Genomic DNA, 15,601 nt, shown 5'->3' on the forward strand with positions numbered 1-15,601 from the left:
AATAAAAAACCTGATACCCAACCGGCATTGTATCAGCGTGGTGGTTTAAGCTCTAATCCATCTCCTAAACAGGGAAAGGAGGGTGAAAAGTATTCAGACAGACATAGTTGAAGTCCCCAGGAAGGATATAGGTTACTTTTTTTATACACCCCGTGAGGGGGTGAAATGGGAACAATGGTTTGTATATATGCTATTTGTAAAGTTCTATAATTTTTTAGGGGGGAAACCCGCAGATTTCGCTAGTTTACCATAAAAACCATTTTCACCCTGAACATAACAAATAACATTGTTAGTTTAAAAAAGGTAGTTAAAAAAACAGCCAGCCGTGCATAACTGTTTTATTTAAAAACGAGGTCGGACTCCAATGCTGACATTATATTTAAAAAAGATACCATAATTAAAAAAAAATATAACAGATACAATATTTACTTTTAAATACATACCCGTGTATATTATATAATGTATGTTATCTAGACTTATAGGCCGTATACACATTGATACTTCGAGCGCTAAGACTGTCTTAAGACATTTAAACTAACGACAAATTTGTCTTCAATATTCGAAGTAGATAACACAGAAAGTATCAACGAAAATATACTTTATTCCAATGGCAGGAAGAGTCATAATAAACAAACCATAGATTTACATATTTCATGCACATTTCGTACACAAAATAGCTCTACTTTAATATACAAACATTTCTTAATTAACATATCTTTACTCATAATACAATACTATTCAACTTAAACAAATTCACTTAAAACAATACAATAAGAACTTCGCAGAAAGTCAAAACACCAATTTTTATACAAATCTATTCTTATTTTAGATCTCGACCAATGATATCACGTCAATTCAAGGTCAAAGTTGTTTGTAGCACTTACTCCTCTTGCCATTGGAATGGACTAAACACTTATTTAACCTATAAATAACATTAATTATTTTAATAGATAAAATTTTATCGATCACAGATTTTCCATTAAATACAAACCCCAATATATATACAATACAAAATGCATAAAATATAATATTGACTGCTCAATAAAAAATACACGGCCCATTACATCCGTCCTTGTCTAACTGTATGATAATAGGAGGAAACAGTCAATCTGTGTATTTAAACAATATCGGGAGATACGGTAACTTTTCTTTTAAAATTTGAAACAACTTCAACGTTAAAATATAATTTTTAAATTTCAATTTAATGTAACAAAAAGATATACATTTTATATAAGCTCGTGATTATAAATCTCTGTCTACATAGCTTTTTATAATAAGGCATAATTTTTCTTTATATAACATAACAGTTTGTTATAGTTAACGAAAAGATCGTATCACATTTCTAAATTTACTGAAAAAAAAAACAATTTTGTAATAAACCGTCTAAACGTAACAGAAATGGAATATGTGTTTCTTCGTGATCACTAAAAAACTACTGGGTGTTCTAACTTCCGAAAGGTAATAACTAAATTACGAGCTGAAATTTGAAACACACCTTCACTTGATTTTTGGTGCAATACTTTACTTGATATCGAATTTTGAATCTAATTTTTACTATATTCGAGAATCCTCAACATTATAAAAATCTTCTGAAGAACAAGATAAACACGCTCATAGAATGTCAGAAGGTGTTATGCGCCATCCTAACTCATATTATAAACTAGCTACCCGACCCGACTTTACACGGGCACAATACTGGTCTATAAACAATTTTTGATTGTACACAGATAGATCAAATCATTGTTTTTTTCCGACTAGGAAAGTTGAAATACTTGATTTTTCACTATTATAATATTCCTCTATTATACATATAAACCATCTTCACGCTGATTATTGATGAAAACCGTATCAAAATCCTTCGCATAGTTTAAAAAATCCATTCGTACAGACAGCGGGAAGCGACTTTGTTTTATACTGTGTAGAAATGCGAATGTCTGTTTAACTGTTAACTGGCTCAGAGAACTACATGATACAGAAAGTGGCATAGCCTTCCCCCGTGGGCGGAAACTAGTAAACTGAATAGTATTGATTCCTCAAGCGTCTAATATCTTAACCAACACAAATTTTCACTGATTGAGAATTTCAGCTCGAAATTCAGTCACCTTTCGGATTTATTTCAAACATTATATATGTGAGACGAGGCTTACAATAATCCCTTAACATAACTATCACACCCTAAATGAAAATCAGTCGGGGTCACGTGGTTTATAAAACACCAAGATAATCGTACAAAATCTGTATAGATTTTTATATTCACCGGAATTCACTTATTATTTTAACCTAGATCTGACGTGATGTTATTTATGAAACAAATTTCATAGCAGCCATCGTATCCGATCGTGAGCTGCCAATATATTCATTGGTTTTTTTTTTTTTTTATTTTAAAGCGAAGACGATTATTATACTGCCTTGAACAAGAACGATCGCTAGCAATTTTTATAGTCAAATATCGACGATAATCTTCTGTATTTCAGTGTCTGATATAACATTTTTAATCAAGTAGTATATAGACACATATGTACATAGACACGTATGTACCATTAGACGGCAAAAGTTTTATAGTAACGATTTCTTCCAGACAAATTTAGCGTAAGTACATTGCAATTAAAATTATAGGTAGGTGGTATTATATATGAACACTATTCATAAACATGTATAAAATTACATACACACAACAAAACAAATTTTATGTTTTATAATACGACTAGTTTCTGCGGCTTGGCTCGCGTTTCGGAGGTTGGTTGTCAGGTATTATTCATACAATATCTTTATAAATTATAGCTCTACTATTTTCATGTTGGTGACCCTAAAATATTACACTTAGTAACATTATAAACGCGGAATGCAGTGGATTTTAGAGCAGTTTAAGTGGGTTTGTACGTACGTTTTCACGTTTTAAGTATTACACCATTCAACAATATTCAATACAAAAACTTATGTTGCTAATACAAAGACAACACACACGGGACTAGCTGCGGGCGGAAACCTGTATACAATCTATTCGAATACTAGCTGAACCTACGGTTTTACCCGCGCGAAATTTATAAAAAACTAACCTAACCTGACCCCCGTTTTAGTGGAGTTTCGTAAAATCTTAGCGGATATCTACACCCTATAAGGAACCCACCAAATATCAAATTTGTACGTGTTATAGTATCTGAGATTTCGTGTTTAATCAGTGAGTGTTATTTCGCTTTAATTCACATAAAGTTATAGATTATAAATACGAACGTAACTTTGTCTATCTGTCTGTTGCTCTTTCACAGCCAAACGACTGAACCGAATTTGATGAAATTTCATTTGAACAAAATTGAAAATTTTATTACCTAACAGCTGACGAGCAACCCCTTAAACGCGAGCAAAGTCGCGGGCGACAACCAGTAGTAATATAATTTAACTAAATTGATATCGAGACTGGTTGACATATAACCGATGATTTCGAAATAATTAAATCAAAATTCGTATTCGTTCGTAAATATCGATTGAACGAACCGTAATTAGTAATTAGGCGGCAACTAATCAGTGATTACTTCATTAAGGCTGCTTTACTGAAACCTTAATAGTTTGTCCGTTAGTTGAACTAATTGCTGTCTGACCTTCGCGACCTATACAGCCCGTAAACGTTGCGAAGGTCGGTCTGTATCAAGATCGCATTTACCAAGTAATAGCGATATTTATAAAGATTACATTAAAGTGAAATATAAAGGAAAATAAAAGCACGAGTGCGAGTCGATCTCGCCCGTGAAGGGTTCCGTAGCAACACATAATATAAAAGTTCTTTTAGTTCGTTGTAACTTTTGAACGAAAGGTAAATTGCGGTTTACGATTTATGACGTATTAAAAAAAAACTACTTACTAGATCTCGTTCAAACCAATTTTGGGTGGAAGTTTGCGTGATAAAGAACATCATATATTTTTTTTAGTTCTATCATTCTCTTATTTTAGAAGTTACATGGGGGGGGCGGTACACATTTTACCACTTTGGAAGTGTCTCTCGCGCAAACTATTCAGTTTAGAAAAAAATTATGCTAGAAACCTCAATATCATTTTTGAAGACCTATCCATAGACAACCCAGACACGTATGGGTTTGATGAAAAAAAATATTCGAGTTTCAGTTCTAAGTATGGGGAACCCCCAAACTTATTATTATTATTTTTTTTCATTTTTGTGTGAAAATCTTAATGCGGTTTACAGAATACATCTACTTACCAAGTTTCAACAGTATAGTTCTTACAATTTCGGAAAAAGTGGCTGTGACATACGGACAGACAGACAGACAGACAGACATGACGAATCTATAAGGGTACAGTTTTTTGCCATTTAGCTACGGAACCCTAAAAAGGTATGGCGTCACACCCGGTCGGAACGAAGCTGGTTTCGCTATTTATATTATATATTAAATAGGAGACATTGAAATAAATCATCAATGTTTGAACTACATGAGAAGATATACCTTTATTTTGAAAAAAAAACTATAACAAAGATTTGATTTATTTTAAAAACCATATTCACTTGGTCGTAGCGATCCGTGCAAGCCCGTCTGGGTAGATACCACCCACTCATAAATTATTCTACCAACAAATAACAGTACTCAGTATTGTCGTGTTCCGGTTTGAGAGGTGAGTGAGCCAGTTTAACTACAGGCACAAGGGGCAAAACATCTTAATTCCCAAGATTGTTAGTAGTCGGCGGTGACCACTTACGATCAGATGGTCCATATGCTCGTCCGCAAAACTATGCCATAAAAAAAACTATATTGTAAAAAGAGACAGAGAGACAACGAGAAAGAGTAAGGTATCCTGCAAGAGAAATACATTTAAATCCACATGAATTAAAATAAGAACACAGACAAGTTTAAATAATATCATATAAAACCGCCTGAAGGCGAAATGCTTTTTCCTTACATGAAGATATCTACAAGTTATCAGTGAACCGTGTATCAGAACTACGTTCCAAAAAATAATACAAACTCAAGTAGGAATAGTTCCATAGTAACTCTTAATGTTACCACGACGTTTATTTCAAATTCAACCTTCATCACGTCGTAAGCCATGGAAATCAATCAAACAACTTTGTATTGCGTATAAATATTACTTTGTACATATTTGTACGTAAGTCTATTACTGTACCACCTACCTATTACTATTTTAAAGTAACCAATCGATTTATCTCGAAGAAATGGTCAAATACCCAAAATAAAGAAGACCGCAATTCGTTCCACATCGAGAGTTTCATTTTCATTCCGTACCCAAAGAGTAAAAACTATACCCTATTACTAAGATTTCGCTGTCTGTCGGTCCGTCTGTCTCTCATCAGGCTGTGCCTCAAGAATCGCGATACCTAGACAGTTAAAATTGTCACAAATTATGTTTTTCTGTTGTCGCTATAACAACAAATTTAAAAACAAAAGAAAATAAATATTTAAGGGGGGCTCCAATACAACAAACGCAATTTTTTGGCGCTTTTTGCCCGATATTAAACTCAGCAACTGAAATATTCACGAAATATTTTACAGAAAATCTACTTACATTTAGTGTATTATAATTTTGTGTACCTACTGTTGTTTACCTAGCCAATGGTACGGAACCCTTCGTACGCGAGTCCGAATCGCACTTGTTCGTAATTTTATCTCGACAGATTTCTTATAAATTATCTTGGTGTTAATAAAATATAATCATATATTATTGTATTGGCACAGATTACCTAATATCACATATATTTCCCAGTTTTATGGTAAATGGAAGCCGTACTATCAAACTAACATCAGGTGACTTAAATTTATAAATATAATAACCGTTTTAGCTCTGGATGTCAATTTAATGCCTTTAATTATACGAACGATTTAAATTGAGGTATTAAATATGTATTAAACAAATCAATTACGAATCTTGTTAGCTTCCCGGTCGAATCGCAAATCCGATTCTCTGGACGAACAATGAACCGGCCCTTCTGTAAACAGGGGATACAATAATATTCTACTGACTGAATTAAATTGATTTTTTTAGAAACAAAACGCTATCAAGGCGTAACAGGAGCTTCGACTGCAAAGATATAATTTAAAACATAATCATATCTCTATATATATTACTAATGGGATAATATTTTCTGTTTAATGCTAAACCAGAAGATAGTATAAGTAGATATACTTCGCAGTATTACGTAATTTAAAGTATGACTATTAACGTGATAAGTGTTCATTTTCTTGTAATTGATAAGCGTATAGATATAAAACACCTGCAACTCTACTTTAAGCTGATGTAAATCTTACTCATATCCGTTAATACTTATATATTAAATACATAATATATATTTATCAACAAAATATGAGGAACAATTATTGAAAGTAAAATATACTATACATTTTATCAGAGCCATAAGTTGTTTTAGTTAAGCTAAGATTTTTGCAACATACGATATGTAGATGAAAAAGATTTGCATATTCGGCTGATCAGAGAATGAATTCCTACCGGGTCAGTAAACTAAATATTAGTGTAAATGGGTATCAGTACCCTTACTGGGCTAAGGCCTCTCTCCCTTTTGAGGAGAAGGCAGCCTACTTCACCACATTCCTCCAATATCAATATCGAGCCGAGTTGGCCCAGTGGTTAGAACGCGTGCATCTTAACCGATGATTGCGGGTTCAAACCCAGGCAAGCACCACTGAATTTCATGTGCTTAATTTGTGTTTATAATTCATCTCGTGCTCGGCGGTGAAGGAAAACATCGTGAGGAAACCTGCATGTGTTTAATTTCAACGAAATTCTGTCACATGTGTATTCCACCAACCCGCATTGGAGCAGCGTGGTGGAATATGCTCCAAAACCTCTCCTCAATGGGAGAGGAGGCCTTAGCCCAGCAGTGGGAAATTAACAGGCTGTTAATGTATAATATATATTAAAAAAATGCACAAAATCTAAAACCCATAGTATCAAGTATTTCAATTCCACGACGATACCTTGACATGAACTTGAGTTTACTTTTTCGTAGGTTTCATAATGGCCTGATTTATTCACGCGATAATACATTATTATTAATGAGTTACGTTATCTGATCCTTTATATATTTAGATTATATATTTTATATTGAACGACGGGAGGTGATTAGCGATCTAAAAATCAAATTAAATTATTGATCTTATTGTCCACACTAAATATTTCTAAATAATGTATATCTAATTGAACGACTGATATAACGTATTATCTCAACGGCAATACTTTAATTAACAGTTAGAGCCCACGACACATACCAGGTTAGTTCCAAAAAAAAAAACTGTTCAAGAGTCTCAGAGATTTCAAACTTGACAGTTCTTATAGCTTTTTTTTTTTAATTGAAAATAGAAAGGGCAGACATGGACCACCTAGTGATATGTCACTATTAACCCTATATTAAACAAGCAATGTAGTAGTTAAACTAGCTGACTGACCCGAATCTCAACAATACTAAGTATATCTGCTTGGCAGTAGATTACGCGATGAGTTGTTGGTTAGCTTGGCTAGCCAGCACGAAGATGTACCATCAAACGACATTTTCATCTACAATTTATACATTAATAAAAATTAAAGCTTAACTAAAATAACATACGTCTAGAGCATCCGGGAACTTGTGCCATAAATTATATACAAGTAAATAACAATTTAAACAATTAACCATTCATTACTATGGATATAAATAAATTATAATATAAAAATTTACAATAAATATAATAGAAATAAAGGAATAAAAACAGACTATGTGATACAGTCATCATATATACATAAACCCTCAAATCCATTGATAATCATTTCAGTAATAACATTTGTATTTGATAAAGATCGCGGCTATATTGATAAATATATATAACACGATATGGATATATGATCTGTGGTCTGGTGCTAAAAGGTCCTAAGTACATTTTTGACTAAAACCTCAAACACATCATTATGTCCATTTGAAACGAGACTCGCAGTACAATCGTTTGGAACGAAGTATCTTTAACTATACATTACGTATTAAAATAACAGACATAATAATAATTAAATTACAATAACAAAACTAAAACAATAACAAAAAATAAATTTAAGTAATAATACATAAAACCGTATAAAAGGTTTAAGGAATTAAGGTCACGTGGAGGCGCTCACGCTTTTTTTCCTTACGTGACGATATCTATGAGTTCTCTATCGTAAGACGCGTAAAAGAACTTCGTTCCAATAAATATATTCGTGCCAAAACGGCATAAGTTTATCTAAGTACCCTACCAACAATATCATGCAAAACTATATAAAACAATGTCAATTCTATCAGTATTACAAAAAGGAACTTTTATTGATATTTGCCCTTTTAGCACCAAACCAATAAGTAATCAGTGCACAGAAAGAGATAAATCAATGTTACGCTAAATAAAATTTATATGTAAGTAATGCTTTTAACCTTTTTAAAAACAATGGCTAAATACCAGACAGTCGACGAGATTTTTTTATATAAAAATAGAATTAAAATATCGTAAATATAACATGTGACATTGACAAGCAAACTTTACCGTTTACTGATCAATAGAACTATTCAATAAGAATGCATTTCGCGTCTCACTCGTGAAATTTTGAAAACGGACAATTTAAACGTCACAATTATTATAAAATTAGTCATAGCTGCTTGACTCTCTCACATTTCACGGTCGTATTCTGCGGTGAGTTTCGAATTCGTTCTTACTAAATAGCTTTACAGATCTTATCATCTCTAAATTATACATAACAAAGCAAATGCATTATTACTGTCAATAGTAATGAATATATAAACCAAGTTTTGGAACAAATGAAAATTCAACCGTCCATACTGTTAACGACATGAGATTTGATATTCTCAATTAAATATTCGGACGTCGCTACAGTTACCACTAGACAAACGTAACCGCTGTAATGAACAGCCTTCAAAAATGCCCAAGTTTTATCACAAAACACAGCTAACGATAACAGATGTAAATAACTATGAGGGTTCACGATCCTCCACAGACCTGTTGCGAAGAAAAACGTCCCAGACATAAATGTACTTTCGCGTCTCGATATATCGTATTCCAACGAATTCTCTAATAAATTCTGATATAAATCTATGTATCTATTCCAAGCTAACGAAGATAGCACCATTTGACCAGAAAATAAGCCGATAACTTGAACTATCCTTTGTAGCGTTACCTTTGTTTTATACGATATACCTATTTCAGTTGTGTGATCCCTTTCGATATCTTCACTTGAATTTATCTCTTTCAATTGATGATAAGGTAGAGTGCTGACTGGAGTGTCTTTGTAGCCTCGTCGAGGCGGGTTATTCTTTAAATAGACGAGTATGCCTATCATCATTGCTGTCACACCTAACGAGTCACATATACCATCAACCCAGTAGCCAATAGTCCCGACTTCTGACCTCTCACCTTTAATATGCTTCCTCTCTCTAGCTACATGACCGTCCAAATCGTCTAAAAACATTCGAATTTGGAACAGAACAACGGCAACTCGACGAGCGGCTAGACTTTGAAAAGTCAACAGTTTCGCTCCAACGCAGGCTATGAATACGTGAAAAAGGGATATCATATTCGGCGTCAGAAATAGCATCTTTTCAGATATACCCAAGCCTATATCAACAATCGCACATAGCGGTCCGTATATATAATGATTAATATGGTCCACCATTAAAGCTTTCACGGTCGGGTGACATAGTGGATTTATGTTACAGGGTATCCACGTTACGTCTTCGTAATTCTGTTGCGCTTTCAATGTTCGGTGAGTTGACGTTTCTTGCGTTATATTCTCTGACTGTTCGAATATGTCTATTTTATAATTCCTTATACGTAGAAAGAGGAAAGTATCCATGTAAATGCAATATATAACAACTATTATAAGTAAACATGTTAGTATTTTACTCGCTTGAGACGAAGGCCACATCATTTTGATTATATATAGGGTGATTTACGCATGCGGTGAATCCTTGGCTATCTTTAGCCTAAGGGCGTGTTGCAGTTGATCTTGTGTATAATAAGGCTTCCAAGTCAGCTTATAATCATCTCGATAAACCACAGATGTTATAATAATGCGTGGGTTACGAAACCCCACTCGGTATTCTATTTATAACACCATGAAATCTTCGCGTTTTGTTCCACGAAATTTGAATAACATAATTTCAACAGTTTTATTATATATCGAACACAAAAATTGTCTCGTATAAAAATGTCCTCGCTTCATCGAAACTTACTGTTCAACCAATACATATAAAAATACATCTTTCACTTGGTTTTATTATCACTGCACGCATTTCAAACTTCTCTTTACAAAAACTAGTTTTATGACGGTTTCGGAACGTAAAACTGTTCTTAAAATCGATGTTAAGCGTTCGCAGCGGATATCGTATCAAAACACTGGCTCTGTATCAAACAATGGTCGAGAACAAAAGTCTTACAATATACGAGAGTTAAACATTTTAAAAACACAATAACGGACGTTTAATACACAATGTTTACATAACTTTTGTCGTTTATACGAATGCGGTGAGACCGCAGCATGCGTGCGCATCTTTCTGCGTCTACAGACGGAATGGCGGCCGCGGGCCGTTGCCTCCAGTCGGTACCAAAAGTGACGGCGGCCGGCGCCATTCCCGCCGAAACAACTGTCAAAGTCTGACCTTGCGTGACTCAAATTTTTATGCGGTCAGCGTTTAATTCTAACGATAATTTAAATATAATATAAATACTAGAATTTATAACAGATTTTCAGATAATTATTTACAAACGTTTTTTTACATGATCATTTAAGCTTTCTTTTTGGATTTTTTTATTGTTGTTATATGGTTGCGCACAATTATGTACTATATTACGTTTAATTAGCTTCTAAAATAAATAGAAATACTAGTTCCGGGTGAAGCTTTTATGAAATAGCGTCAGCAATAGCAAGTTTGAAATTTTAAACTCCCGTACCACAGAAATCACGGATTTGAGATCTCGGAATATTTGAGTAAGATAATTTGTGTGACACGCGTTTGACTATGATGTGACAGTTAATCGAAATCGGTCAAGACACCATCATCATAACCAGTATAAACAAACGCAATATGTGATTGGAAATAAACTATCAACTAATATAAAAACTCAAGTTACATTTCGAAGCCAAACAAATTTTATAAATTGAATTTAATTCTATAAGAGAATCAATAATATTGGTTATATAAGATTTGAGAAACAAACATTTAATCCATAATATGCAAATACAAATTATGAACATTTTCTTTTAAATCTAGAATTCATTGTGATTTCCAATCTTTGTTTTAATCAAGTAAAAGACATACAATTTAAAGCGCCTTCTTATATTGAAGACAAATAGCAGACAAATTTGGTGATTTTCATCCGAAGTGTTTGCACCGCGATGTTTTCATCTAATGTCGAGCACGAGATGAACAATTAACATATAAGATGATTTTAGCAGTAATTCTTGCCCGGATTTGGACGACGTATAAAGTTCACGTAATTTAAAAAGGTAACAAACATAATTCCTTATATAACTCATTCCATAAAGCAAATAGAACAGGTTAATCTTTTTTAACTTTAACTGTATGTATCTATGTAACGAAATCTTTCAACACGCGTGCTAATAACCGATAACAATACAATAATTGAAAACTGTCCCAGTGTCCTGGCCTGGATCGCTTGGGATAGACTGTTCAAAATCAAAATATACTCTATTTAAGTAGGTTTTTTTACATCGTCATTTTACAGAACGATATTAAATGTAAAGCGACGTCTTTATCGTTCTATATCTTGTATTTTTTTAAAGATATAGGTGGCAAACGATGAGAAACCTGATAAAAAGTGTTAACTACCGTTGCCGGCCTTTAAGAAATGTGTACACTCTTTTTTTGAAGGTTCCCGAGTCGTTTCGGTTGGGAAAAACCGCTGCGAAAACTGGTTCGACACAGTGGTTGTACGAGGCAGAAATGCCTTTAAAGTTGCGAGTGAAACTACATAGTAATGCTAGTTAAATATAATTATATATAAAATATCCCGCCTGAAAGTCAACAAGTATTAGCTCCATGCTTTTTTATCATCTACATAATCTCATGAAGGATAACATGCCTTATTCAAAAATGTCTGCGGAATTTTATTTGGCCACAGGTTGTCTCCTACTATCGATCGGTTCTATCGCGTTGTATTCAAGTTTTTTTTTTTTTAAATATTATATAATTTTCAACAAAGATGACTAAAATTTAAAAACATATATGACCTTTTTCAATAAATACATATATCAATATTCTGACGGATGCACTAATCTTCTCATATCGTCAATAGAAACTTCAGAATTTGGATCCGTTTAATCTCCTACGTGTCTACAACCTCGTAAGGGGGAGTATTCTGCTCTCAACGAGGATAAATATAGTCTGAGATAAGAGGAAAAATCGTACGATGACTAATTTATTTTTATACATATTTGTAAAATTGGTTCCCTCGTTTTAACTCTAGGCTATCTCTACGTCCTGCTTCATTATCATCGGCCCACTGATTTAGACTTTATGAAACAACAAACAGATAGACATGTTGCATTTGTCGCTTGGTCGGTAGGGCTTTAGGGAAGCCCGTTTGAGACCTGATTAGGGAACATCCTGTTATCATATAATCTACCCACAAACAACAATATTTAGTATTTTTAATTAATACCAAAATCAAAATATACTTTTTACAAGCACTTTTGAATCGTCATTTAACAAACTATTAAAACTAAAGCTACCACAGGTTCGGAACGTAGATTCTACCGAGAAGAACCGGCAAGAAACTCAGTTTCAGAAAGTTAATACATAGGGCAAGGTATGGGTTTTTATTTTATAACAGGATTAAAGTTATTTTTACCTGGGCCTATTAAATAATATATAGCTTATGTCATAAATAAAGTATATTACTCAACACAAGGTTACATTAACGATATACAACGTAGACTTAGTATTAGTTGATTTCTAGGCAGTGTATACATAAACTTCATTGTACTTTACTGATAAAACTCTGTTATTAAAATGGTGGATGAGCGTATCGTCCGAGTTCCTTACCTGTTTTATCGGTAGGACGAGTCAAAGGTGCCTTTATGAGTCTACTTGAATAAATATTTTGATTCGATTGTCGGGTTGCGGGTTGAAGGGCAATGTTTTAGTGTAACTATAGGAACAAATGACATAACACTTTAGTTCCCAAGGTTGGCGGCGCATTGTCGATGTAAAAGATGATTAATATTTCTTACACCGCCGATGTTTACGGGCAGTGCTGACCAGGGATGTTGGAGCTTCGAATCAAATATATTACACGCAAGTAAATTTCACAATGAAGCATTTTTGTATCGAAAATATTTAAACACTACCACCGTTTCTCCAAGCAGCCTCCAGCGAGAAGGAACCGCAAGAAACTCACAGAAACGGCAAGAAACACGCAACCGTAACCGTAATCATTGAATATCTGAGATAAAAATGTGTCCGAAACCATAAACATCAAAAAATTATATTATATTTTTTTTCTTTCCTGGTGTTATGTACATAAAGAGGGAAGCTAAATATTTATAAGCGTATTTGTTTGTTTCTGCGATTATACCTAATACCAAAATTATAGCCTATAAAAAAATTCGTAATCCAATACAATCGGTACCGTAATCATAGTACGAAATAGTTTCCTAAACCTAACCGCACTTGTAACCGGTAAAATATTTTATATAAAACCTCTGGTACTGACCTCTTTACCTTATGTATCCCTTGCCAGCCCTGTTTTATTTAATAATAAATAAAATACATTTGTTATTAATTTCATAATAATCTGAATTTAAATCTACATCAAGTCAATAACCATTAAAAAATAATAACGATCTCAAATTAAATCATTTAAATGTTATTAGTGTTTAATTAAGCATTCAAAAGTTAATTAACCTATATAATTATAAAAACAAATAATATAAACTTAAGTAAATTAATAATTAATTTACAATTATCTTTGAAGGTTAAGAAAATCATGATGAATATCTAAACGCGATCGAAATTAATTTTGACATATTTCTCAAATCTTTTAGTTTTTCGAAGTTAAAAAAGTGTATTTTTCTTCCGTCTTTTTTTTTTTTAAATAAATAGGCGGGCGAGCAAATTGGCCATCTGATAAATTAAAATGTATCGACGAAATGCATTCAGAAATACGAGATACTTTTCACTGTCCAAGTATTGTTAACATAAAAATATAAGTTGTGGCACATCTAGTTTTATATCGGTTTTATATTGTAACAAATACGACGGTCGCGAAGACGTTGAATGAGTCGTGCTGGTCAGACTATATTATTTCAGTTCTACCCACACAATATTTTTATAACTATATTATTTCGCCTTACCCTTCAAATATTTAAATACTGAATGTTTTAAATGTTTTATGCAATCTAGTGAATGTTTGGTTATTGTTATTTCCGTTTTGTCCCAACAAATTTTGAATTTTTTTTATATGTTTCTCATGTAAGTGATTTTTTGTAAATCTTTTTGAGAAATAAAGATCTTTAAACTTTTCACTGTCCAAGTATTATAGTACTTTCTAGCAATTTGATACTTTATTAGGGTTCCGTTACCGATAGGGTAAAAACGGGACCCTATTACTAAGACTTCGCTGTCTGTTCCTACTTCTGTCTGTCAGACTGTATCTCAAAAATAGCGATAGCTAGTGCTTTTTTCAACATACTTACAAATTATGTATTTTTGTCGCCACTATAATAACAAAAACCAAAAACAAAATAAAAGAAATATTTAAGGGGACTCCCATACAAAATACGCCATTTTTTGCTCGATATCAATAAATGGGAACAAGTAGGCACTTGAACTATTCACAAAATACCTAATTGTATATTTATTCATTTTAATAAGAAAAAATAAAATAAATAAATATTTAGGGGGCTCTCGTACAACAAAACTGTTATTTTCCTGCATTTTGCCCGATACTAAAATCAGCACCAGGTAAACGCTTGAAATATTCACAAAATATTTAGTTTTATTTAACAATTAAATATTTTACAGAAAAATTACTTATATTTAGTGTGTCGTACGCGACGTGCATAACGATACACTTTTTTAGGGTTCCGTGCCCAATATGAAATTTGTGAACCTACTGTTGTTTACCTAGTCAATGGTACGGAACCCTTCGTGCGAGTCCGACTCGCACTTGGCCGGTTTTTAACAAAGGACTCCTAAACAAAACAATTATATAAATAAATAAACCGAAGCGCGATCCTTTATTTATTATCATTTTGTCGCTAATTGAATTGTTTTCATAAATCCTGCGCCTGCGCAAATAATGCAGTCACGCGCTTTCATCACTTTGCTTCAAAACTTCAAACGGACTATGTAGTTTAGATATCTCAGTTATAAACAACACATTTGTGGATTTTGCATTCTCTCTGGTTTAATTCCATGTATGCTTTATTCGTTTTTAGAGTTTTATTTTCGTAAATAAATTGCTTCGTGTCAAATATAACTAGTAACCCATAAATAAATAATCTCCGATTATTATTTTTTATCATTTTATACAACAGATGCAATATATTTTTTGAAGATAAGTTAAATTAGAAAAAATGTATTTTGTCA

General features: G+C 33.0%; 2 protein-coding genes across 2 annotated transcripts in view; both read right to left on the reverse strand.

Annotated features, from left to right (window-relative positions):
- Positions 1-15,601, reverse strand: part of LOC113404885 (probable ATP-dependent RNA helicase DHX35) — a 48,752-nt gene that overhangs the window by 31,592 nt on the left and 1,559 nt on the right. The window lies entirely within an intron of this gene.
- On the reverse strand, positions 8,473-10,566 carry LOC113404886 (ceramide phosphoethanolamine synthase). The gene has a single exon (XM_026645951.2). It carries the CDS (start codon positions 9,916-9,918, stop codon positions 8,800-8,802), a length of 1,119 nt encoding a protein of 372 aa, XP_026501736.1. The 5' UTR covers positions 9,919-10,566; the 3' UTR covers positions 8,473-8,799.

This window comes from Vanessa tameamea, chromosome 27 (genome assembly GCF_037043105.1).
Source record: "Vanessa tameamea isolate UH-Manoa-2023 chromosome 27, ilVanTame1 primary haplotype, whole genome shotgun sequence".
In the NCBI taxonomy this organism is placed as follows: domain Eukaryota; kingdom Metazoa; phylum Arthropoda; class Insecta; order Lepidoptera; family Nymphalidae; genus Vanessa; species Vanessa tameamea.